The 25,511-nt window shown below is 39.2% G+C and overlaps 4 protein-coding genes across 4 annotated transcripts; 1 reads left to right on the top strand and 3 right to left on the bottom strand.

Annotated features, from left to right (window-relative positions):
- Positions 1–18,113: 18,113 nt before the first annotated feature.
- J4E87_008860 (uncharacterized protein) lies at positions 18,114–19,094 on the bottom strand (the record flags this gene model as incomplete). Its single annotated transcript, XM_049380443.1, has 2 exons — positions 18,114–18,347; positions 18,405–19,094. The coding sequence occupies 2 exons, from the start codon at positions 19,092–19,094 to the stop codon at positions 18,114–18,116; spliced, it is 924 nt and encodes a 307-aa protein (XP_049229940.1).
- A 524-nt stretch (positions 19,095–19,618) lies between these two features.
- Positions 19,619–20,260, top strand: J4E87_008859 (uncharacterized protein; the record flags this gene model as incomplete). Its single annotated transcript, XM_049380442.1, has 1 exon — positions 19,619–20,260. One exon carries the CDS (start codon positions 19,619–19,621, stop codon positions 20,258–20,260), a length of 642 nt encoding a protein of 213 aa, XP_049229939.1.
- Positions 20,261–20,482: 222 nt separating this feature from the next.
- On the bottom strand, positions 20,483–21,740 carry J4E87_008858 (uncharacterized protein; the record flags this gene model as incomplete). The annotated part of the gene is made up of 6 exons (XM_049380441.1): positions 20,483–20,515; positions 20,587–20,718; positions 20,781–21,378; positions 21,424–21,506; positions 21,560–21,632; positions 21,697–21,740. 6 exons carry the CDS (start codon positions 21,738–21,740, stop codon positions 20,483–20,485), a joined length of 963 nt encoding a protein of 320 aa, XP_049229938.1.
- A 1,044-nt stretch (positions 21,741–22,784) lies between these two features.
- On the bottom strand, positions 22,785–25,086 carry J4E87_008857 (uncharacterized protein; the record flags this gene model as incomplete). The annotated part of the gene is made up of 4 exons (XM_049380440.1): positions 22,785–23,154; positions 23,264–24,057; positions 24,108–24,765; positions 24,950–25,086. The coding sequence occupies 4 exons, from the start codon at positions 25,084–25,086 to the stop codon at positions 22,785–22,787; spliced, it is 1,959 nt and encodes a 652-aa protein (XP_049229937.1).
- Positions 25,087–25,511: the final 425 nt, after the last annotated feature.

Here is a 25,511-nt window from a genome sequence, read left to right as displayed (position 1 = left end):
TATTTCTTAAGTAGATAAGCTAATAGAGTTTAAATAGAAAGACTAGAAGAAATAAGCTATTTAGCGCTAATAACTTTGCCTATCTATTTATAAACTAGATCTAGAGCTTTATAATAATATCTTTAAACTATAAAATACTATATTTCTATAAGAAACTTACCTTATACTTAAAAGACTAGCTAATCTTTATATTAGATTATAAGTTATATAAGAAGAGAGAAATCTCTTTATTTAGATACTTTATAATAGAGAAGTAGCTTTATTATAGAAATTTACTAAATCTAGTAAAATATACTCTAATATATACCTACTATATAAGATCTATATAGTTAAATATAAAGCTTAGTAAGCGTAAGGCTTTACTATTTCTAAGAAGCTTAAGTAGATTATAGTTAATATAGCTAATACTTACCTTAATAAAAGTACTTAAAAACGCTATAATAGTTAGTATTATAACTTATAGTACCTAGTTTCTAAAAAGAATAGAAAAGCTTAATAAATCTCTAATATATAAAAGATTAATACTATTAGTATATATAATATAAACCTACTACTAATAGTAGATAAGTTCTCTAAACACTTTACTAGATATTTTATTAACTTTTTTATAAATCTCTATTCTAGTTATAATTAGATTACTCTTTACACTATAAGCTAGAATATAATAGCTTTTTAGATGCTAGTTAGTCTTCTTTATTTATATACTATAGTTATAGAGATAACTAACTTAGTTATAGTATTCTAGCGCGTTATAATAAAGATTCTTAAGAACTACTAGCTAAATACTATAGTATTTATTAATAATATTACTTATAAAGGTTCTAAGATAGACTATAGTAGTAAAATAGCTATATCTAGTATTTATTACTATGTTTATAAATATATTCTCTAACTTAACTATATTCTTATAGATATTAAGCGCGTAAAAAAGATAGTCTCTAGTAAGAAGTACTACTTTTTTATAGAATATCTAAAGATTATTAGTTATAAAATTAGCTTTAAAAAATACTATTCTAATAGTAAAAAGGTCTAGAAGCTTTTAGACTAGCTACCTTACTATAATATATATAATATTTACTCTTTTCTTAGGCTATATATCTACTACTATATCTAGGTAAAAAAATTTACTACTATTACTAAGCCTCTCTTTTATCTTCTTTATAGAGATATAAAGTATAAGTAGAGTTTAGATTAGAATTAAGTAATATATATACTTAAATATACTATATATTTAGCGCTAGCGCTAGTAAGCTTTAACTACTTAGATATATTAAAGTATAAAGTCTTTTTTATAACTAATACTAGTTAGAATAAAAAAGAAGCTTATCTTAAATAGCTATAAGCTAATAGTAGACGCTACTCTATTTAATTTAAAAGTATACTTTAGTTAGTAAAAGAACGTCTTTAGTATTCTACTAAGTTAGAATATAAAGTAGTACTATAGGCTTTAAAGAAGTTTTATATATACCTATATAGTATACACTTTACTATTAAAACTAATATAGTAATACTTATTATTTAGCTTAATTACTTTTCTACTAATAATCTAAAATTAGTTATAAATTAGTAAATCTCTACTATTCTTTTTTAGAACTTTAACATTATCTATATCTTTAGAAAGAAGAATATTATTATAAATACTCTCTCTTACTACTCTAAACTTAATAATTAGATTCTACTAAAAGAGTTTAAGAATAATCTTAAGAAGTTTATTAACTATATAATTAGAAGTATAGAAAAAGAGCTACTATCTATTAAAGTAGTCTAGGTACTTAAGTATAAGTATACTAAGTAATCTAAGTAGATTACTTAGTTTCTTATTAATCTTAAAGTTTCTAAGAGTATAATACTAAAAGAGCTTTACGTATAGAAGAAGAAAGCTTTAAACTTCTTTATATATAATTACGCGCTCTTCTATAAGACTTTAAGAAATATTACTATATACTACGTTATTAATAATACTAATATCTACTTATAAACTATATAGTTAATATATAAAACTATTAGCTATTATAGAACTAATACTATATACTCTATACTATTCTAACGTTACTAGTAGCCTAATATATATAAAGATATTTAAGAAAAAATTTAGTATTATTCTAAATACTAGCTTTACTTCTCTAAGAGAAGAGTTAATATATTAACTAATATATATAGCTTTATAATCTAGAAGTTAGTTATAATTAATATAGTTTATATACCTTATTACTAAAGTAAGAAGTATCTTATTATTACTAGAGAATACTTAAGTAGATAGCTAGAGGCTAGAGCGCTTTCTAATAACAAGTCTAGCACTATTACTAAGTTTATTTATAAGAATATTATCTATTAATAGAGTATAATACGTAAGCTCTTAGTTAATAGTAGACTAGACTTTACTAAAGTAGTAAAGTATCTTATAGCTAACTATAAGATTAAGCGTATCTAGTTATTTTTATATAATCTATAGGCTATAAGTAAGATTAAAAGTAAATATAAGCCTATTATTAATACTCTTACTAAGCTATTAGGCCTATAAATAAATAACTTATCTACTATTCTTCTTACTAACTATATTTCTACTTAGTCTTAGATAGGCTATTTACTATACTAGTTAATTACTAGATAAAACCTAGTTCTTCTATTAGAATTAGAGCTTCTAATATAGTAGACTCTTCTATTTTAAAAAGTAAAGAATTGTATATAATATCTAGTAATACGCGTAATATAGCTAAACTTCTAGAACTAATTTACTAAGAATATAGTTACTTATACTAATTAATTATATTAAGCTAAGAAGAATTATTAGAATAATACTAAGAAGATACACTATAAGAAGCTCTAACTTAGTAACCTAGTTCTTCTATAAAACTCTATATAAGAGATTAATATATCTAGAAATAAAAAGCTTAATACTAGGTAAATAGATTTATATTATATTTAACGCCTATAGCTAAAGTAAAGTACTTACTAGATTAAGAATTATAATAGAATACTACTTCTATATACTATTCTAGATAAGAAGCTAAAGCTCTTTTACTAATAAATACTAGAAGATATTACTAAGTAATATTAAAGCTAGATAAAGCTCTATAATCTAGATAACTAGAAAAATACTAATATTTCTAATAACGTGCTGTCTAGCTCTATTAATAATAATAAAAAAGATAGCTAGAATACCTCTTTCTAACTATAACTTAAGAAAAAAAAGGTAAGTAATACTCTAAAACTTATTAGCTAGCTAAGTATCTTTTTAAAGCTTATTAGTTAGCTAAGTATAGTTATTACTAAGCGCTTTATAAAAGAAGAATAGAGAGTATTTAAACTAGACTTTATTTCTTTTTCTAATTCTAATATATTATTAGTATTAAATAGAGAAAGAGCTTAGGCTATAAAATAGTCTTTACTTAAGAAAGAAAAGAGAAAGTCTACTATAAGCTCTCTTATCTAAAAGCTTCTTTAAGAATATATAGTTTACTATTACTAAGTATTTAAAGTACACTTCTTTATTCTCTTTTTATTTCTTTCTTTTTTATTATATTAACTATACTATAAAGAATCTTAATATTATAAATATATATAAACTATATTAGTTTTATAAAGAAGTATTCTATAAGTTCTACTAAAACTAGAGAAATAGCGCTCTTTTTACTTTTAACTTTAATTTATTTTAGTTTCTTTTTTACTATACTTATATCTTAATAGTAATAATAAGTCTCTATTTATTATACTTTTTTTCTAGCTTTTATTAACTCTTACTACTACTAGTAAGAGAAGTGTCTAACTTCTCTATAGTCTTAAACTATACTAAATAAATATATTATAGACTATAAAATAAGTAGTAATAAAGATAGCGTAGTACTTATAGTAGCGTTTAGCTAGAAGCTACTACTAAAGCCTAAGATAAACGCTACTCTAAGTACTTTCTACTACTTCTAACTTTTTTACTATAATATTAATACTAGATAATATAAATAAAGAGTTTACTATATATAGTAATACCTATTCTTATAAGTACTAGGTAGTATACATTTAGATACTCTTAGTAGAGTATAAGTACTATAAACTTTAAGATAAAGTAAAGAAAATAGCTACTACTATTTTTACTACTTTACTATATTCTATTTTATATTAGATTCTCTACTACTAGTTTACTAGACTATAGAGTTATATAACTACTAAGGCGTTGCCTTTACCTAGTAATAACTACTTAAACTTAGTTAATTTACTATTTTAAGCTTCTTAAGCTACTTAAATTAAAGCTTAGAATAGTAATTTCTAGTTATATTAGCCTACTTATAGTTAGGTCTCTAAAAAGTAACTACTACTAAGTAGATAAGAACGTATTTATTCTACTACTATCTTAATATACTTAGAATACCTAAAGAATATAGTAGCTATAATTCTATATATAATAACTAGCTATAACTTTATATATAACTACCTAGAAACTACTATAATAACTATAAATATCTTATCTTTAGTAACTACTTCTTTATTATTTCTATATACTCTTAGAGGTAATAAGAGAGAAAGCTATAAGTATTATAGCTCTCTTATAACTTTAATATTAGAAATACTAGTACTAATTATAATAAGTATTACTTTTTTAACTATTCTATCTAGCTTTAAACTCTCTTTAAACTATATTTATATAGTTATTATAGTCTTTTAGCTATAATTCTAATAATTACAGGCTATAATAGTTCTAATATATAGATTTTAGGTAAGTTAGAATTTTATCTAAAATCTAGTTATTACTACTATAATAATATAATACTATCTATTTACTAATACTATTATACGCGTAAGAATACTACTAAGTATAATAGCTAATTATATAATTAATTATCTTACCTTTACTATAATTTTACCTTCTAACTTTATCTATTAATATTATAATATTATAATACTATAATAGATAGAAGTCTCTTAATTATATATATATATATACCTCTTCTTAGCTATTACTCTTTTTTTTTTTTTCTAATCTTCTTAATCTTTTCTTCTTACCTTTATATACTATAGTTACCTCTTAGAAGTAGACTATACCTTTTTTCTCTTTCTAGTTAGCTAATCTTTTATATATTATATTTTAATAATTATAGTAATAACTATAACTACTATACTTAGTATAAAGAAGTATAATAAGCTTATAGGCTATCTAAACCTTTCTTATAACTTCTAGTTACTATTAACTTTATATATAAAAGCGTGCGCTTAGCTTACTATATCTATAACTAATTTTATAAATAAGCGTATAAGTATAACTATACTATATATATATATATAAGCTTAGTACTATTAGTTCTATACTATAGACTAGTCTAGTAAGAGTTTCTTTATAAGAGCTAGTCTTAGATTACTAAAGAAAAATACCTACGCTACTAGAGGCTTAGTAGAAAATAGCTAGTAATAAGAATAAAAGTAAAAGTAAAGCTATAAATACTAAAAAGTTAACTTTCTTATATAGCTAAGACTCTTTTTTATAAAAGACTTTTTCTTAAAAAAATCTATCTTTTAAGCTCTATATACCTAGTCTAACTAAGAATTTTACTACTTTAGGTATCTATAGTTAAGTCTCTAGAAGTAATACTAGCTCTTTTTTTACTACTTCTTCTAGTTTATAACTAAAGAAAAATACTTTTATAATTATCTAGACTTTATACACTAAAGCTAAAAATTAAGTTCTTATCTTAGCCTAAAACTAGAATCTCTAGAATCTAAATATTAATAGTAAGATAATAGAGTTTATTACTAGTCTTAAATAGTAGTCTTCTAAGTAATAAAAGGTTATTCTTAATACTTTTATAACTAACGTAACTTTTCTATTTAACTAGATTACTAATTTTATTCTTAAAGTATCTAATATAGTTAAGGCGCTACTAAAGCTTATAAATAAGTATAGTAGTATTAAAGTATTTAATAGCTAGTATTAAGTCTTAAGCTAAGCTAAGAATACTAAAGATAAGTGTATTATAGAGCTAACTACTACTACTAAAAGTATTAATATATTAGAGTCTAGTCTTATAAGCTATATTTCTTACTTTTTAAGTAAGGTTTTATATAACTACTAGACTATATTTAATATATAGTTCTACTTTAGGCGTCTAGATATTAGTAATATAGCTCTTTTCTTAGTCTAAGTAGTAGCTATTTATATTTATACTCTATATAAAAGTACTAAGACTAATATTATTATATAAGACTAGGCTACCTTAAGAGATTCTATTAAGGTAACTATTTAGTTTACTAAGAAGAATCTACTTTCTAAAATACTATTTCTTTTAAAGTATTCTATTAAAGTATTAAAAAAAAACTATAAGAAGTATAGTATAATACTAGATATACTTAGCCTTACTACTAAGAATATTATAGTTTCTTTTACTTATAAGTATAAGAAAGATAGTACTTATAATAATTAATATAACTTTTAGTAATATATCTTTCTATATATAGCTAATAAGTATTCTAATAAGAACTACTAAATTATATACACTCTTTATAGTAGTAATAATATAATAATTACTAACACTATAGCTAGATACTAAATAAAGCTTTACTCTACCTATTAATTAGCTATCTCTATTATAATAGAACTTAGATTATTTTTATATAAGTTAAAAGTAATTAATAAAAGTAGTAATTATATTAAAGTAGAGCTAAAGAAGATTAGAGTAAAGTAACTAGGTAGAGCTAGATTAGTTACTTCTTTAGTAAACCTAGAGAAGTAGGTATACTAAGAGTACTAGGCTAGTCTTAAGATAGTTAAAAAGAGAGTAGTAGTAGCTAAGTTATAGAAGTTAAGGCTTTATAGTATATAAACTAGTCTTTCTTTACTACTACTACTACTTAGCGCTAGTACTCTAAAATCTACTTTAGCTTACTAATCTTTATTTAAAAAAATAGATACTACACTTAATAAAGATAATTTAGAAGATAAAAACTAAAATTCTAATAAGCTTAAGGCTTTAACTATAGCTAAGAACTATAAATATCTAGATAGAACTTCTAATTTTCTTTAACTAATTCTTAATAGCTACTCTAAGTATACTAAACTTAATAATTATAAACGTGTTAAAGTTATCTAAGCGTAGTATTAAGAAGTTTATATTAGTTACTACTCTAATAGCTTATTAATTAATAGTACTTATATCTATTAAACTTATATATAAGTAATAGCTACTTATATAAGTCTCTTTAAGTAAGCTATAAATGTAAAAGCTATAAATAATATTCTTTTTTTTTTATATTTTTTCTAAAATAAGTAGTATAAACTCTAAACCTACCTAGTTATATCTATTTTCTTTATTAAGTAATATAAGCTTAGTAAATAAGACTCTAACTTTCTTAGCTATTACTTTTATTTTTAAATAGCTTATAATTTATACTTAATTTCTTTCTAGAAAGTAGTTAGTAAAAAGATAGGTTAGAGTAAGCTAGTAGAAGACTTTAAGTAGAAGAGTAATATTACTATAAAGAACTTTAAGTAGCTATTCTTTAATAATAAAGAACTTAAAAAGATTATTAAAGAATTCTTTAAAATATATTATTACTACCTCTAATATATTAATAGTAATAAGAACTTTAGCTAGCTTTATATTATATACTATTCTCTTATTTAATAAGCTATCTATACTAACCTTTATTACTAAATACTCTACTTAGTACTTTATAAAGAATATACTATAGTTTTTTACTCTTACTATGCTAAGTACACTATACTAGGTAATAAGATATTCTTCTACTATATTAATCTTAATTTATTATTTACCTACGCTTAAAGTTAAAGTATAGATATAATCTAAGAATTAGTTTTAATTAATAATAAGAACTTTTAAAACTATATAAAAGTTTTAGAGAGCTTTTACTAATATATAGAGCTATACTTATAATAGTGTAAGACTACTAAGAAGAATTCTACTAGCTTTATTAAAGAATAGTATAATAATATTAATTAAATATAAGAAGTATAAGTAATAGTACTAGGCGTAAAGTAGAAGAAGTCTATTTATAGAGAAGAAGACGTTTATATTATCTACTTTATAACGCTTTATAGCTCTATAGAACTAGTAACTAAAATCTATTAAATAATTCTTTTATAGTATATTATAGTACGCTAGAGTATTATAGAGGTTCTAGCTATAGAAACGTATAATAAGATCTTAAAGGCTTATTATAATCTTATAGCTTTTTCTATAATACTATCTAAATATTATAATAAGTATAGTAGTATTAAGTAGATATTTCTAGTAGATATATATATTAACTTTTTCTTCTAGATCTAGAAAGCTATTCTTATATAAGTTTTCTAGAATAACTCTCTTATATATAAGAAGATCTATAACCTTCTTAGTAAAAATAAAAATAGTATTTTAGAGTATATCTAAAAAAAGCGTAAGTATATTATTAGAGAAATTAAGATACTATAGCTAGTAGTTAAAAAGCTTAAGAAAGCTACCTTTACTAAGAGCACTAATAGTAAATATCTAGATATTTTCTTTTTTACTAATAAAAGTATACCTTTTTCTTATAAGAGATAGTAGTATATTTAAAATTATAACTATAGTATAAAAGATACTATTAGACGTCTTATTAATAAGATTAATATAGAACTAGATATTTATTACTACTTCTATAACACTACTAACCTTAATACTATATCTACTTCTTTCTTTCTATTTAAAACTTTATAGACTTGCGCTAGTAGTCTAGTATCTAGTTTATTATTACTTTTTAGCTTCTTACGCTCTTTAATAATATTACTACTACTAGTTTTACTACTTTCTTCTTAGTTTAAGATACTAATACTAGCTCTATTAGCTTCTTTTACTAGCTTATCTAAGCTACGTTATAGTAGATAAAATATAAAGTAGACTAGATATACTAGTAATATTACTAGTACTTAGATTTTAGATAAGCTTCTTATTTTACTTAAAATTTAACTACTATCTACACTATAGTAGAGTATTACTAATATCTCTACTTAATTATTTATTTTACTTTTTACTTTCTTTTTTATATTTTTTTTTTATCTTTTCTTTATACTATAAGTAAGTAATATATTCTAAATAGTATAATAAAACTATACTACTAAAAAGAGAAAGTTTATACTAGTGTATAAAGTATTCTTATATAAATTAGATCTTTAATAATCTAAAAATTACTTAGAGAAAAAACGTCTTTTAATAAGAACTCTTTAGAATTATTAAATTATCTACTATCTTATTTTTTACTTATACTTTTTAGTATTAGACTTTTATATAATACTTTAGATAATAAAATCTTTCTATAATAAGACTTTTTCTTACTAAACTACTATCTATATACTTCTTTACTTATACTAACTACTTTACGTTCTTATAGTAATATATCTTTATACTTTCTAATACCTATATAGTAATATATATAAGTTATCTATCTTAGTCTATAATTTATAAGTTATCTAACTACTATCTAATAAGAATTAAGCTTAATATATCTAATATAGTTCTACTTTCTCTATTAAAGTAATAGTTTAGTAATATACTAAGTATTTATTACTATAGTCTAGTAGTTTATTATTATCTCTAGTAGTTATTATTTTTTATATCTACTTTAATTTCTACTTCTTAAAGCTATATTATAGTATCTATAAAGAATTAGTTATTAGTAATAAAAAAATAAGAACTTATAAGCTTTAGATTACTTTTTTACTTAGATTTTAGTTTAGATAAGTTCTATATTATTTTTCTTTAGTTCTAGTTAAACTATATAAGTTCTTTTAATACTATAAATATAGTTACTAGATATAGCTAGATTAAAGCTTTTTACTATTACTTTATTTAAGCTTATACTATATTTATATTTTATTACTTTTACTTTTTCTTTTACTTATTTATTCTACTTCTTTATATACTTTAATATTAAATTTTAAGAACTATAAGGCTATTATTTTTACTAAACTTAATACTCTTTTATAACTAACTTAGACTCTATACTATAAAGTAGTTATAGTTTTATATAATATTAACTATTTTCTAGCGCTTATAAATATACTACTTTATTATATTAATAGTATTAGTTACGTTATTATAGCGCTCTATTATTTTAACTTTTTTATTATATTTATTTATAGCTTCTTAGTATATATATAGTTCTATCTAATATTATATATATACTTTTATATTCTAAGCTAAGTACTTATAAAAGCTTTTAATTATATATACTATTATAGTAAATAATAAAATATATATAAGTTTATTATTATTAATAACGTAGACGCTTTAGGTATTAGCTAACTTACTATAACTTTAGATAACTATATCTTAAGATCTTAGCTTAATACTAGCTTTAGTATTACTATTAAGATATACTATAATAATACTATAGATTAATATTACTATATTACTAATAAATATAAATAGATTCTTAAGTAGCTCTTACTTTTATAAACTATTATATATATTAATAGTATTATAATATCTACTAATACTTTAGATATAGCTAATATTACTATTACTAAGTATTATAAATATATATTTACTAATTAGTTTATTTATATAGATTTTATAAGTATATTATTTCTTTAAAACTATAGCTATTTTATATAAAATATATAGTAATTAAATACTTATATTACTTTTCTTAGTATAAAGCGTATATTTTTAATATTTAGTATAGTTAGTTATAATTAAAATAGACTTTAGATAAAGAAGCTTAACTAGATAGACTTTAAAAGTATAGAAAAAATATATATTTATAAATATAAATTATTAGAAGTTAGTAATATATTAGCTATACTTTTAAAAGTCTTTATACTATAATTACTATATTTATTTTACTTAGCTAAGTATTATTATCTAATCTTTATAATATTTTTATTTTTAAAACTCTACTATATTATTTAAATAATTTATTTTTTATTTCTAAAGGTGTCTAGCTATCTATTATCTAAACATACACTTTGTATATAGAACTCTACAGCTCTTCTGGCCACTACGTGACACAAACACCTGTTAAACGCCGCTCTTCGGTTATGCGATGTCTCTACTTACCAGACAAACTGAAGACCTCGAAAGGCTGATAGAGTTATTATTGGAGGCTGGCGCATACTTCCTGGGTGGATTCTGCAACAAGCCATCCGACCTGCATCGTCTCTCGGCTTTGCATCCACTCGAAAGTCTCTACAGTACAGTCTCAGTCATGGTGGTTCACACGGACGCGCAGCAAGTCACATCGTCCTCTCGTTTCTCGATTTTATGCCGCGCAACCCAAGGTGAACCGCTCGCATGCTGAAAACTATGCGGGCGATGTCTTAGCGACTGCCATGTGAAGCACGACCTAAATCACGACGTCGGAATAAGAACCAGACCTGTGCTATACGACTTGCACCTACACGGGTTGGCACACGTGGAGCTGAATACCTTCTTTGGTCTCGACGCGTGTCTTGCCCGACCATGCCTGATGCGAGGAGTAACGTTCCGCAGCCTACTCGAGCCGCTGTGCAACACCACTACTAAGCTTGCCGGATTGACAATGTATAGAGCCCTCGCAGTACGTCTTCTCTGGCGGCGAGCATCTTCGCATCTGCATGATGTGAGGTGCACGCAGGATTCACTCTTCGTGATGTAGCCGTCTACGCTTTTCTCGGCACGTTTGATACTACATCTTCTCGGGAAGACAGACGTACTACGATAGTGTGTTAGTAGCAATACCAATACCCAAATCTGAGCACAACATCCGCGCAAGTGTGGTTGATCTGAAGAGGGCTAGCTTTCTGGCATTAAGTCGAAGGCTTTCGATACGGGAGTTGCTTTCCCGTGAGCCTGGTCACTGACACTCATCCTCGATCCGTCACTCAGCCCAGGTCCAATGCCACGGGATCGCAGTAATGCGGGCGCTGTATCCGCTCATGCTCAGCTGTTCAAGTAACGATGTCTCCAACATTCGGTGGCACTACATCGACCGGTCTGCTGACATGCTTCCGGGTCCGTTCAGCGACGCCAACCAGATCTCACCAGCTGTCAGATATCGACTGCACTAAACGTATGTTGCGTTGTTGCCTGACAGGCTGGTGTTATCTTCTGGCGTCAGTCGAGATTGATGATTGCAAGATCTCACTGTAAGATGTCGGTTTCATCCCCATTCAGGGAGGCTTTGGCTAATTATCTTGGTCACAACAAAGGCTCTTCAGACGCAAAGAGTCTGGGCCACTTTGCATCACCATAAGAAGCTGACGCATGTCCAGGTTGTGTAAAGGACATGACTGCAGATGTTTAAGCAGACCATATGCTCACCCATTTTGAAACAAGAGAAGTAAGTACTTATCGTCCGAAGGCAGGTCGTTTTCTCTTCGTTGTCTGGATCCTTATCTTGTTCTTATATCTCCGCGGAACGCGTGGAAAGGGCGGCAGTATGCCAGCGCAATCTCATAACTCTACTTTCAAGGGGTGGTGTATTTGATCACTAGTAGAGGTTCCTACCCTTCAACTCTTGCTGTGTGGAGATGTGATGCTCGAGCAAGAGCGGTAGTCTCTACCGCCATTGATGATGGGAGGCGGCCTTGATAGCATTCTGCAACTTCTGCGCTTGGCTCCAGACACATATATGTGGTTCTCATCCTCACGTATTACTTTGCGTATCGCGACCCAGCGGTGCGGCTCAAGAACTCACTTGGTGCGTCGAACGGTGAGCTGCATACACCTGGAGGTACGCGCCAGCTTCTTACTGGATGGAATAACCGGTAACAATGGCAAATCAGCCGGCGCTGCCAGCCGTGATATCCAATTGGAAAGCGAGTTGGGCCGCAATAACCAGCGTACAGATTCGCGGCAGTTTGAAGGACCACACTACTATAACGATAGGTACGCCCGAAGCGCATGGTCGAGAACCCGATTGTAGTGAAAGAGATCTTCCGGAGACAACGCACGTATACAAACCTTGCGCTGTGCATGGTGTTGGATTGGAGCAGCCTGGATTTCACATCTTCAACCGATCTTGGAACTGATCACAACAGCCGCGACCCAGCTCTGGTCATCCACCGGCCATCGCTGATATAAACCAATGATTTCGGCTGCTGGCGGAACAAGGATAAGACGAGCTCTTTTCATGGTACCCTATGCATGTTTCCTCCATGCACGCAATTGCACATCCCATTGCATCACTCCGCTCTATCTGCAGCGGTTCTGGGATCGATGATGATCCTAGGTATGCGCTGTGTCCAGGCTTTTTTGCATTCCATGGTCGTTGATCGCATAGAGTTGCTTTCAAGAACTGGGTATGATGGCTTCCAGCATCCTGGAGCAGTAAGTACGTGATGAACTCACGTGCAAGCTTAACTTGCTGACACGCTTCCAAGGTTGCGTGCGTTGACCCTGTCACAGCCCGCACCATAACCGTGCCACGCACGTGAACGAACGTTTGATGCAGGCTCATGCCTGACGCAGCTGCACGGGACCGACGCCACATGCATACGACACATCCCACGTGCAGTCGTCTTGCTCACGACCGTTGGCCTGGCCGAAAATCTTGTTTACGGGTATGTCTAGTGTAGGGGGGCGTACCGGCATCGGTGCGCACGGGAGCGTCCAAGGGTGGGTCGAACGGCCACGGCCCGTAATCGGTAGGCTTTAGGTAAGGTCTTCGAGGTTTTGCCATGAAATACAAGGCTTTTGAGAAAAGTTGACATTTGCTTCCTGATCCGTTGTTGCGTGCGCCGGCTGTATGCGATGCAACATGATTGGTGACTTGTCGATAACCCATGTCATCATGGAATTTAGGAAATACGAATCGAGATTGGAATACAAGCTCTAGATCCTAAGCATGTACAAGGCCCGTTGCGGGTAGAGGTTCAGTCCCTTGAGGCAAATGCGTTATCTCAGTAGGCCAAACAGGAGGCGCCCTCCGTGGGATGTCTTTCGGTTAGAAATAATGTGGCAGCTTTTCCCCACTTGTGGCGGGCAACGGTAGAGTTTGAGGGTGTGTGGTTCCCGCGATAGTCGAGTCCGACACTGAAGTGTCAAGGTTCCGGTAACACCATACCATATCTGCCGGATTAAGCGTAAGCCGCCACTGCCGCCAGCCAACGAGAGAATTGCCATCTGAGTCATGCTGCTGATTTTCGGCATACCGAAAGATGACCCTTTCTAGAATCGGCATTGCTACCCAGTGAGGTTGAAGGAAGGCATATCGGTGTGCGGCTTAAATACCAGCTCGTGCCGTGTGGGTGTACAGCCGACCATTATCCCGCGTCGAGGCGAACCACTGGTTTGGGCACTACATGACTATCAACCACTCGGTACGATTACTTCGGTAAGATACTGGAAGTCCATTTGGAGACGATGATTGGAGATCGGAAGATTTCTACCATGAGAAAGAAAGCTCGCTTTTGATTAACGGGTATATGGGTCGAACCAACATGCAAGATCACCACGAGTCGCTCCCTGTACCGGAAAAGGTTACCAGAAGCAATGAGCGGTGTGACTCGCAGTATCAGAAAAGAAATGCGAAAGTCTGGGAGCTGCAGAAGGGTAACGCGCGTGGAAGGACATAGTACATTAGACACGAAACTTGAGCGTCTTTCGACTCCTCCACCTGAACAGCTGTGATTGAAATGAGTCTGCTGTTCCCTTGTACCTCTACCAAGCGCCAAACTCCAAAGGATCAAATAAAACAAAAGCTCATGCGTGGACTCCCAAAGTAAGGATGGTTGATGAAAGGGCGTAAACCACATAACAAGCGCTAATGTTGAGCCCAAATGAGACGTTTCCTGCTCTCGTATGTGCTGGCCTCGATCACGAATGTACTAGCGCGACGAGTGGCTGGATGGACAGTTGGTCGGGTAGTAACGGGGTATATGTCGACCAACGTGGCCAGCGGGTGGCGCGATGATGTGTGCCGAATTTCAGGCGTCCTCTGCTTTCTTCCCATTGATGGCTTTGAGCTCGACATCGCTGCCATCGCGTTAGCATTCCGCTTTGCAGCCTGTGCACTGATCCCGCGATAACAAGGTGGAAGGAACAGCATGTGAGCTGTGCGCTGTGTGGATGAACAACACACACACTTGTAACACATAAATGAGGCGTCGCAAGCGCGCTGTAGTGTCCCAAATGACGAAGAAAATGAAGTTGGGCACCTACAAGATCAATTTGGCATTGGCCGGGATGTGTCCAGGAAAGCCACTGTTGTCCACATGGTCAGCACTTGCACCTCATGGTCTGATCAGATCGTCGAAGTCCAAAGATGCGGCGATGCCAATAGGCTGCAGACATTCGTGTTGTACAAGATTGGCGGTTGCTGCGGCATGGACGTCCAGGAGCGCGGGAGATTCGAAGAAGCATGGCTCAAACGATCTTCGGAACGTCGTCAGCCGTACTAAGTCTTGGCTCCGTCGGGCGTTCGTGTTCACGGTGGCGTGTGTACTTCCAAGGTTCGGTAACGTCCCGTCTTACTTGTTCCCGTCCCGACCATGGAATGTGCAAATTGTAAAGTCGAACTTACCGAGTGCCATATGCATAATCACTGCATCGCACGTATCATTAGTATAGTACACTCACGCGGAAGGATACGTCGTGGGGATTACGTACGATGTTATGATTAAAGTCGCCTTCTCTCCCAGCGTCATTGGAGAAGCCTCTGCGGAGCCTAAAATGCCCTCATCCCAGCCTGTGCATGAGCTTTAGCCAAATGCGCGTTCAGAATCGTAGAATGCATATGCACCAAGCGCAGAGCGGGTTGGGTTGGGCATACCTTTGATGACCCGGCCGGCACCGATGGGAGTGATCAGGTCACCGCGACCTACGGAAGTATCGAATCTAAAGAACGATCAATACGGCGCTCTATTCGATGTCCAAGGCATGACTGCTGCCGGTTCGCTTACTGTCCGCCTTTGTGGTCCGGGGCATCATCGTCAAATAGCCATCCTGTCATTGTTGTTAGATGTTGATCTCTGGTGAGGAATTGAGTAGCTAATCTCACCAGTGTATTCCATAGACACCTCGTCATGCTTCTTCGGGAAGTCTATGCCATTGCCAGGTCTGATCACGAGCTTTTCAACGCCCATATTGAAGGGAACGAGCATGGATAGCGTCTAGGGCGGGTTTGAAAAAGGTGAAGCTTGAAGCTTGAAGCAGGTGACAGGTAGTGTATGTAGAGGATCCACTTCCTTTGGTACTGATTAAAGATAGCGTGTCGTTTTGAAAATCCGAAATCTGCAAAGATGGGGAAGTACGTTAGAAAGTGGGTGGACCCTAGAGTTTAATAGTGGTGCCGATGTGTAGGACCAGGAGTAGGAAGCTCCGTAGATGCTCTGACTGGAGCTCAGACTTTCATGGCTTTTACTTTGACCAAAAGCATACCAGGGTTTTGCCGCGAAGCTGTGCAACAGATTGGTCTGTTCAGATGCGTCAAGCATACTTTTTAGCCTCTTCGCATACGCACACGTTCCACCTCTTTGGCTCCAAGGTAATTGCGGGCTACGTATGGTACGACCCACAGCCGTCAGAATGTGTCTCCCGGGGAATCCTGCCCGAAGCTCAGGCCGTTTTGAAATGTCAGAAGTAAGGTTGGTCTAGCCCTTCCAAACCATTCTTCATCTGCAGCATCCCAGCTGACACGCGATGGGGGATCCACAATTGACATGGTGGAAGGTTGTACCCGTACTACAGTTTCCCGCGACTACCGAGCGGCCTGCCAACTTCGATGCGGATCTTTGTTTTGTGATAACACGGGTATAATCATGTCCGATAGTGGCTTAGCTCTCTTATCGACGGTAACAGGATGACACAAGGGTTGATTTGTAGCCGCTTTGATGGAAAGGAAGCAGGGTGGCGGCGCGCAAGAGAGTGCGGTCAAGCTTGAAGTGCGGTGACGGTCACCACGATCATGAGCCATCTAGCACCAATGTGCGCATGGCGCTGGCGCCAGAACCTTAACCTCGTCCAAGGAAGCGGAAGGCGCAAATAAGCCGGCCGTGGCCCCTACCTCATTTGGAGTCGCACGATGGAAGCAAAAAGGAAAAGCGCCTCTGACGCAGCAATATTCGGTCTTGTCGAATAACACACGGCCGCCGCATTCCTCCATGACAAAGGGCGATGCGTAGACTTTGGTACGGCAATGCATGAGGACCTGCATGACCTAGCTTTTACGCTGCTTGTGAAGGGCGAAAAAGGATCTCCTTGTAGGATCCTCTTCCAGCTCCGTGGAGGCAGGTGGCGGTCATACAGATTTGAAAATGGATATGGACAGGGGTGACGTGCATACGCAACACCGTTCTCGAAAAGCAATGTTCGGTCCTTCATGGTAGATGTACCCCGCGGTTTCAAATTTCCAATCACTAATCGGCATTCTGCTCTTCCACACCTAATCGTCTCCTTCATGCTACCGCTATATCCGCATCCCTAATATACGACCAGGAGACTATCGTACCTCGTAGTCTTCACTTCCCCTGCGTCTCACGCCGGCCCAAGAACCTAGCTGTGTTTCTGCTTTCGAGTCTGTTATAGTTTGCCAATCACAGACGCGTCGGATACACACCCGGCTGCCGTACGGAGCTAGACCCACCCGAAGAACAACCGTATTTCGAGCGGTTCGTCGAGATAACCATATGCGGAACTGCTGGCTATCGTGCTTCTCGCGGCAAACGAATAATTCATTTGAACTAGAGGGACAAAGCACAAGCACAAGGGGTGCGGGGCTAAAGAGTAAATCCGATGGCCATTACACGTGGTCTTTCAACCGTGCTCCAGCCATCCCTTCTCAGATCGCGAGCCCTGTGCGCTAAGTCGGGAGCCCAACAGCGTGGTCTGGGAGCATCGTACGCTTTGCATTGGCTAGATAGAGTGCGCTTGCAGCGGCAGCTGAGTCGTGGAGAAGAGGAGCCCCCACGCATCTGGAGTGCAGTATCGTGATAGACAGCATGAGCCACAGTCGACTAGTGATGTGGACTCGCAAGTTGCATGTCACCGAACCGTCGGATGCGTTCGCTTACATTAAATATCCGAAGGCCATGGGCACTGCATGTAGGCACCCTACCAACCGTTGACAGAAGGTGCTTGATAGTGTGGCCCCGGCATTCGGGCCCGAAACTCTCCTTGCTGAGAGTTTCAGTGGCGCTTCTAACTACCGAAGGGCTATCCATCGCGAAGAGTATATCACCCTATCTTGGCCCAGAAGGGTAATTGCGCCAGGTCGGTTACAGCAATGCTAGAGAAGCCCGCGTTGGGGAAGCGGCTGTCTTTGCGCTCACCGGCCCGGTCAGCAAAATGTATCCGGTCTATCCCTGCCTTCTGTACGAAAGCCAATAGTCGCGCATAGTTTGTACCTATCTGGTCAATCCCATGACTGTCATCAGACATGACGAAACCACCTCCCATGCTTAAGAACATCTATGACATAGGTTAGTAAGTTGACGCCGAGACCGGGCACATGGCGGTGTGACTGACCTGACATATGGGCAAGCACGGATACGGCTCGGCCAAACCTTTCCGCAACCCTGATGAGTTCAGCTCCAGTAGAGCGCCATAAGAGGCTACGTATTCCAGATTGCGCTTGATCTTTTCCCAAACACCAGTCATGCCCTTGAAATCAACATCGCGATGATCGCTAAGTAGGCGAATGAGATCGAAGTGCCCGACCACTGGCGGTCGCAGCTCTCGAAGCATTTCGTATTGAGAGTCGAAGTAATCTTCAAAGAGCCGCTCGTCCGTCCCGCCTGCCTCCTCTCGAGCTTGTTCGTACATAGCGCGATCGTAGTCGATGGGTATGGTGTGCGTATGGTGGACAGAGCCCATGAAGAAGTCAAAAGTGTACTTGTCGAGGATGCTTTGGATGAGTTGCAGTGTAGATGGACGAATCCATTCCGTCTCGAAACCGATGAGGATCTGGATCTGGTCTGAGTACGCGTCTCTAAGTCTGTGGGCTTCGGCGATAAAGGCGTCGAACAGTTTCGCGAGGCTCTCTGCGGTGTGGAATTCGGATTCTTCGGGGTAGAAGTCTTCGAGAGGTCTAGGTATATGCTCCGTCAGCGCAAAGGTATGGAAACCTTTGGCTATCGCTGCCTGGATAACTTCCTCGAGTGTGTTTTGCGCATGTCCGCAGAACTGGCCAGAGTGGCTGTGATGCGAGTACGGCATTTTCGAGTAGCCGGCACACGTTCGATCTGGTACAGTGTAGATGTGTAGCGTTGTGCAGCAGATGGGCAGCACAGACTGCGAAAGTCTGTAGTAAATTGACAACGAGGAGCAATACCCCGTCAACTGATGAAGTCGCGAAACTGTGAACTGTATAATGACTGTAAGAGTCAGCTGTACGTTTAAAAAGATGGTCGCGCAGAGGATTCTGCGAGCTTTGTATCGGTTCTTTCCAAAATTTGGGTCATGTCATCCATCCATGGTTCCATCCGTTGAGCCTCGGAACTGTGCCTAAGCGGGCCTAGTTCACCACCGTTCTGAACCAACCGTAGACGCACACCTCAGCCTTGAAGGCCAATTGAAACCAACGCGAAGTAAGCTATCATTTCTCCAACACTCGATACAAGGGCAGTTTTGAATAGCTCAAGTCTGCCGCACAGTATATCCCACACATCATCCAAATCTATAGCCGTCAAGAACGATCCCACTACCATCAACGACCCTAAAGGCCATCAATATAGCTCAACATGGCGAACACCCAGCTCCCCATCACATCACAAACCTCACCCACAATCTACTTCGGCTACGGTTCCAACCTCTGGCTCCACCAAATGAGCACCCGCTGCCCAACATCCAAATACCTAGGCGTCGCCCGCCTGCCCAACTACCATTGGATCATCAACGACCGCGGCTACGCGAACGTCGTCGAATCCTCCAAGCAAAACTCGTCCTCCAATTCGTACTCTGATGTAGTATTCGGCCTCGTCTATTCGCTCTTACCAGAAGACGAAAAGAGACTGGATAAAAACGAGGGCGTACCGGTCGCATACACAAAAGAGATGCTCACGTGCGATTTCTGGCCTTCAGACACAGAGCACAAGGTTGATACTAGCAAGCATCCGGAGAAAAAAGAGTCAATGCTCGTTTATATTGATCGGAATCGTGTTACGCCGGATAAGCCGCGGGACGAGTATGTTTACAGGATGAATCAAGGGATCGCTGATGCAGTCAAGTTGGGGGTACCAGAGGGCTATGTGAGAGACGTGATGAGGCAGTACATTCCGGCTGAAGAGGATGAGGAGGGGAAGGAGGGGGAAAGGGAGAGGATGGCGGAGTTTGCCAGAGGGCAGGCGGCAGAGTTTAGGGATGAGAGTGGTGTGATGCAATAACATGTCGGTTTGGTCATCACGTCGCACGCCAGGTATAGAATAGAGAAGGTATTGAATGAGTTAACAGACTAGACCACCCGGATATGAAGCAAGACATGCATCACGCGACGATACACAATGCAACGAAGCTCATGGCAGTCCACGTCCAAGCAATGAAGCGGCACCAAGCTAATCACTGCCTTGGACCTCTTCTGTCGCTCGGGCTTGTGCGTCAGAGTCGTCCTACAACTCCTCACGGGCCCTGCGGTAGCTGGCCTGTGAATGCAATGCATCAGTTGGGTCCTCTGCAAAGAAGTCTAGTAGTCGGAAGACTGATGTCTACGCACCTCCTGTTCCACCTGCAGCTGCTCGACGACGGGAGCCAGCTCGGACAAGATGTCGTAGGCCTTCTTGTGGTATTCGAGTTGGGCGGCGATGAGTTCGGCGAGGTTGCGGAGTGGCTCGGGGGTGTCGAGGACCTAGTCGGAGGTTAGCGGGGGTGCCAGCACAAGGTGGTGTAGGGTGAGGGGTATGGTCGTACATTCTTCATGACGCCGACAGCCTCCTCAGTCTGACCGACGAACTCGTCCTCGGCCTGCTCGATCTTGGCTCTGGCGTCTTCGCTGATGTCGTCGTCCATGACGTCTTTCTTGGGAGCCTGGCCCGGCAGGGAGAAGGCAGGGCCCTTGGCATTGGCCTTGGTGGCATCGAGGCTCAACCTGGAGTTCTCGACGGCCTTGCGCGCACGTGTGGCGAACTGGATGTTGGTGTTGAGCGTGGTGCTCCAGCCGGCCAGGAAGCGGCTCTGGATCTGGGCGTCCTGCGCCAATCGCGCCTCGCCGACCTTCTCGCTGGCGATGGCGTACTTCTCGAGCGCCGTGGCCAGGGGGTCCTCGCTCGAGCTTGTTTGCTCCGACGTGAGCATGTGCGAGGCGTTGAGGGCGGCGCGGGCAACGGCATGGCTGAACGTCTTGGGCTGGGGCTTCGCAGAGGGAGGGGCAGTGAGGGCTGCCTGGGCCTCGGCGGGCGACGTGGCGCTGGAGAGCAGGTTGACCTTCTCCGAGACGGTGCGGCCCAGGTCGTTGAAGGACTCGCGGATGTTGGCTGGGTAGTCGTAGGCTTCGTTGGCGTATTGCGAGCTAGACAGTCAGACCAGGCACAGCGACGGGGATCGGGTGTCGTACGTGACCTGCAGCATCGTCGTGTGCACCTTCTTCAGCGCATCCACGCGCTTCTCCAGCTCGATGTAGTCCGGCGGGAGTTGGGTCTGCCGTGTCTGTGTCAGCACTGCGCCGGCGACGCTCACAGGGCCGGCCGTACCTTGTCCTCGACATTGCCGACCTGCTCCTTGACATACTGCTGCGTCCGGGCAGCCCACGGTGTGAAGGAGGCGCTGCAAAAGCAATGTCAGCATATCGCGGGCTTCCACCTAGCAGTCGCTGCGGGACCAGGCATACGAGATGTTCTTTCCAAACGCCGAGATCTTGCCGAGGTTGTCCATGGTGCGTGGTTCGTGTGGTAGCTGTCACGGGCTTGTCTGTGTCTCGTGGCGGGGCGTCGTGGTAGTGGTCGAGGTGCGCTCTCCTCTGCCGACTTTCATGTGTTCCGCTGCCCGCTGTCAGGGTCGCGCCTTATCCCTGCAACGCTAGCTAGGCCCGTTTCGATCATCTCCAACGCTCCACATGCACACTCCACAGCGCTTCAACAGGCATCTCATCGCCTTCGCTCATCCATTCTAGAGCGGTTCTAGGATTTGCAACCTCTTCAAAAATTCAATCCTTTGCAGGCACGCCGAAATCGCACGAACGAGGCACGTGCGGAGCAACTCGATATTTGCATCGCATTCACAGCCATCACATGCCAATTTGTCAGACCTGCCCAGGTGATCTCCAACCACATCAGTGGTATCCTATCCTTTGATTCTAGTATCACAAAAGTCGCATAGAACCGCCACGCGCTATTGTGACCGCATGTGTGCCTGCTTTGTCTCCATCCACGTGCCTCACATCGAGTCCACATAACAGTTGCGTCCCCTCATCTCTCGTGAACAAGCTTTCCATCAAGTGCATCTTGTCAAACTCCACTCCCCTGAATATCCATCGATAGGGCTATGGAAACCCAATCTATATGCGACGTCGAATCTGACATACGGTCCAGCAGCTGACAGACGTCACACCACATGACATGCCGTGTCTGTTCGGTCGCTCATTTCTTCCTCTTTGGCTACAGCCCACTTCGCTCTCTGTGGCCCAAGATGCAATGTTGTGTGTCACGGCAGCACTGCCTTCAGGCAAGCCAAACCTCTTCTGTCCTCAATCTAGCACTAAACCGCCTCTCGGAAGGCCATCTCGGCGATCGACGCTCGTCCTACAGGGCTGATAGAGCGTTTCCGACAGACACACTCTATTGCAATGCATCCAGCCGTCATCCAGGGCAACGTGGGCGTAGGCACTACCGACGTGGCATTGCATCTGACCGACACAACAATTTACGTCTTATCGCAGCCGTGCTGAGGGATTCGAATACTTCTTGCGCCCAAAACATTCTACTGCACAGCGTACTGTTGATGTGACCCCGGTGGACAAGCCTCAGCGTTTGACGACTTGCGGTCGCTTCCGTAGCCCGGAGATTGCCAATCTGGAGAATTGTACGTTGAAGCCACGCCGTCGGCGCTCGTCACCGTCATGTTGTCCGAGGGCGGCGAATCGGAAATTGTCAGGGAGCTGAAGATGCCTCGCATCTCTCGTAGATCGTCCGAGACCTGGTCCTTGGGTGCCTGTGTGCGGTCTTTGATAAAGTCTTTGATGGACCGGATGATAGGCGGGCAGCTTTCGTCGTTGGGAAGCCACCAGTCCGATGGGCCAACCCCCATGCCTTCGAGCATACGATTGCGAAGAATGTCAGAATAAATGTATCTGCCCCTCGTGTTAGTCGACTTGTCGAAAACTTCTCATGTACCTGGTCTGCGTAGAGGAAAGCATATTGCACTCATCCAGCTTCGTACAAGCAAGAGATTCCACTTACCCTGATGCTTCAATCCTGGCAAATGTCTGTCGAACCCACTGCACAGTCTTCTGATCTTTCGGCAGGAACAGAGTCGCGATGGCGAAACTGACTTGTGCCTCCAGTACCGCGCCCGGCGGAGCTTCCGGATATGCGCATATAGCCTCGAAGACTTGTATCGCTTTGTATGCTTCTTTAGTGACTTCTGGATCAAGAGGCTGCTTCAACGCCATAGAAGACGAGATCGTAAACATGAACATGATACCCCACGTGTCCAGCTGCAGGAAGTTCGATGTCCAAAGCGGTCCGCCCCATAGGACATCCGGCTCGTAAGGGTTGACAATGTCCTCTGGCTTTGGCGTTCCCAGGATCTGGTGGACCTTGTGATTGGGATCCGTCAAGTCTGTACCCATGTTCCTTTGTAGCGATTCCACTCTCTCCCTGAGTATCGGTAACTGGGCCATGAAATCTTGGGGACTGACAAGACCTTTGGCTGTTCTCGCAAACAGATCGTTCGAGTCTTTCGCCACCAGTCTTGAATGCGCAAAACGCTCTTCGTATTTCATTCCAATGTCTCCTGGCATGTCGCGTACTTTCTGCACGTAGCATCCATGTACAGCCTCGTACCACTCCCGACCCAGCACTGCTTCGCCGCCAGACTGAAAGCCAACAAACAGATCAAACCGGACATACCACAGTAGTACTTTGCAGAGAAAATCTGACTTGGTGATAGTCTCCGGCGTGAACAGGCGGGTGAGCATTTCGAACGCAGCTTTCTGATGACCCATGAGGTTGACCCAGTCACCAAGCATCTCCTGCAGTAGACGTCAGCATAGGAATCGTGGGCTACAGCAAGGCTACATACCTCGATACTGGCAAGCTGTAGTATAGTCAGAAACGTTGCGAGCCCCTGTTTCTTATTTTTGGTGATGGCTATCCTCAGCCGCGAAACAGACTCGTTGTAGAACTGAAGAAAGCTGTTCATGCGGCCATCTGGCTGCTCAAGTGTGTGGAAGTACGCCGCGTACCCGGCTACAGCGTACTTCAAAGGCTCAAATTTCATCGCCCAACTCAAGAAGTCGCCTTTGAGGAAGCCGTGCGTGTCGCGTTTCAGCGAGTAGTGATGCACACTCATATGGTCCCGGAAGTAGTTCAGATAAAACTGAAGATCTCGGGCCATAGCGGAGGTGCCCTTGGTCACAGGACCCGGTTTGGTGGTTTGCGCACTGCCTTTCCGAGACAGGGACGGTCGTATCGTAGGCGGGGCGGTTGATGACGCTTCGGTAGATGGCGACGTACTTTGATCGAGGAGCGACCCGGGTGTATGTGACGAATCTCGGGCATCTTGACTCTTTGACATATCGTCGTCGTCGTCGTCATACTCGATGTAGTCGTCATCCTCGTCTTCATCCATGATCGCGGGAAGACGCTCCTTGTTCTCCCCATCATGGGTTTCGGGTGAGGAATGATCATCCGCGAACGCCGACTTGCCCGACTTGGACCCATTCCGGGTCGCCTTTTGACTGGACTGTGAGTCTGGATAGATGCACTCGCGGCTCCCCTTGCGACAACCTAACAAACTTCGTCAGACTTTACGAACTTCAGACTTGTCAAGCAAGTGCAGGTACTCACGTTCGCAGACGGGATGATTTTCGTCGCACTGTTACCAATCAGCCAAGCCTGACACCTGAAAGTTGATGCGCATACCTTGACTCTTCGTTGCCTGCATGTGAAACAACCGCTCCGAGTTCTGCGGTGCTTGACCTGCTCGCCAGGTGCTGGCCTTCTTCGCGCGCGACCATTCCCACCATGCGCTGAGCCCATGGGGCCGGACATATCCTCATACTGGTCAACGTAACTTGGTTGACCAATGTTCTCGTATTGTACAAAAGGTCCCGTCACGCCAGGCTGAAATGGGTTGTCTGGCAGAGTGGTTGCATACGAGCCATGTGAGATGATGGTTGGTGGGGCATGTTGAATGTTGGAATTGGGTATCGCATTAGAATCGAGGTTGTAGTATTGAGGCGGAATGTTGTGCCCTGTGGGAGGATAGTATCCAGACATGCCTGAGAGAGATGGGAAAGACTGGAGAGCGATGGAGTGTAGGTTGTTTGTATTGGTAAATGTTGGTGAGCCGTGGACGGTAAGCTTGCCGTAAAAGGATCAACGTCATTCAGTTGCAAGGGTCCGAGGTCGATCGCCGTGTCCACGGGTGTGACAATGGCTCGGGCGCCAGGTACGGGATTTTGAAGGGATATACTTGTAGAAT

The sequence above is a fragment of the Alternaria ethzedia genome (genome assembly GCF_023757985.1).
Source record: "Alternaria ethzedia strain BMP 0044 chromosome Unknown scaffold_29, whole genome shotgun sequence".
In the NCBI taxonomy this organism is placed as follows: Eukaryota; Fungi; Ascomycota; class Dothideomycetes; order Pleosporales; family Pleosporaceae; genus Alternaria; species Alternaria ethzedia.
The sequence above is the reverse complement of the archived record's forward strand: the minus strand, read 5'-3'. Positions and strand labels throughout refer to the sequence as shown.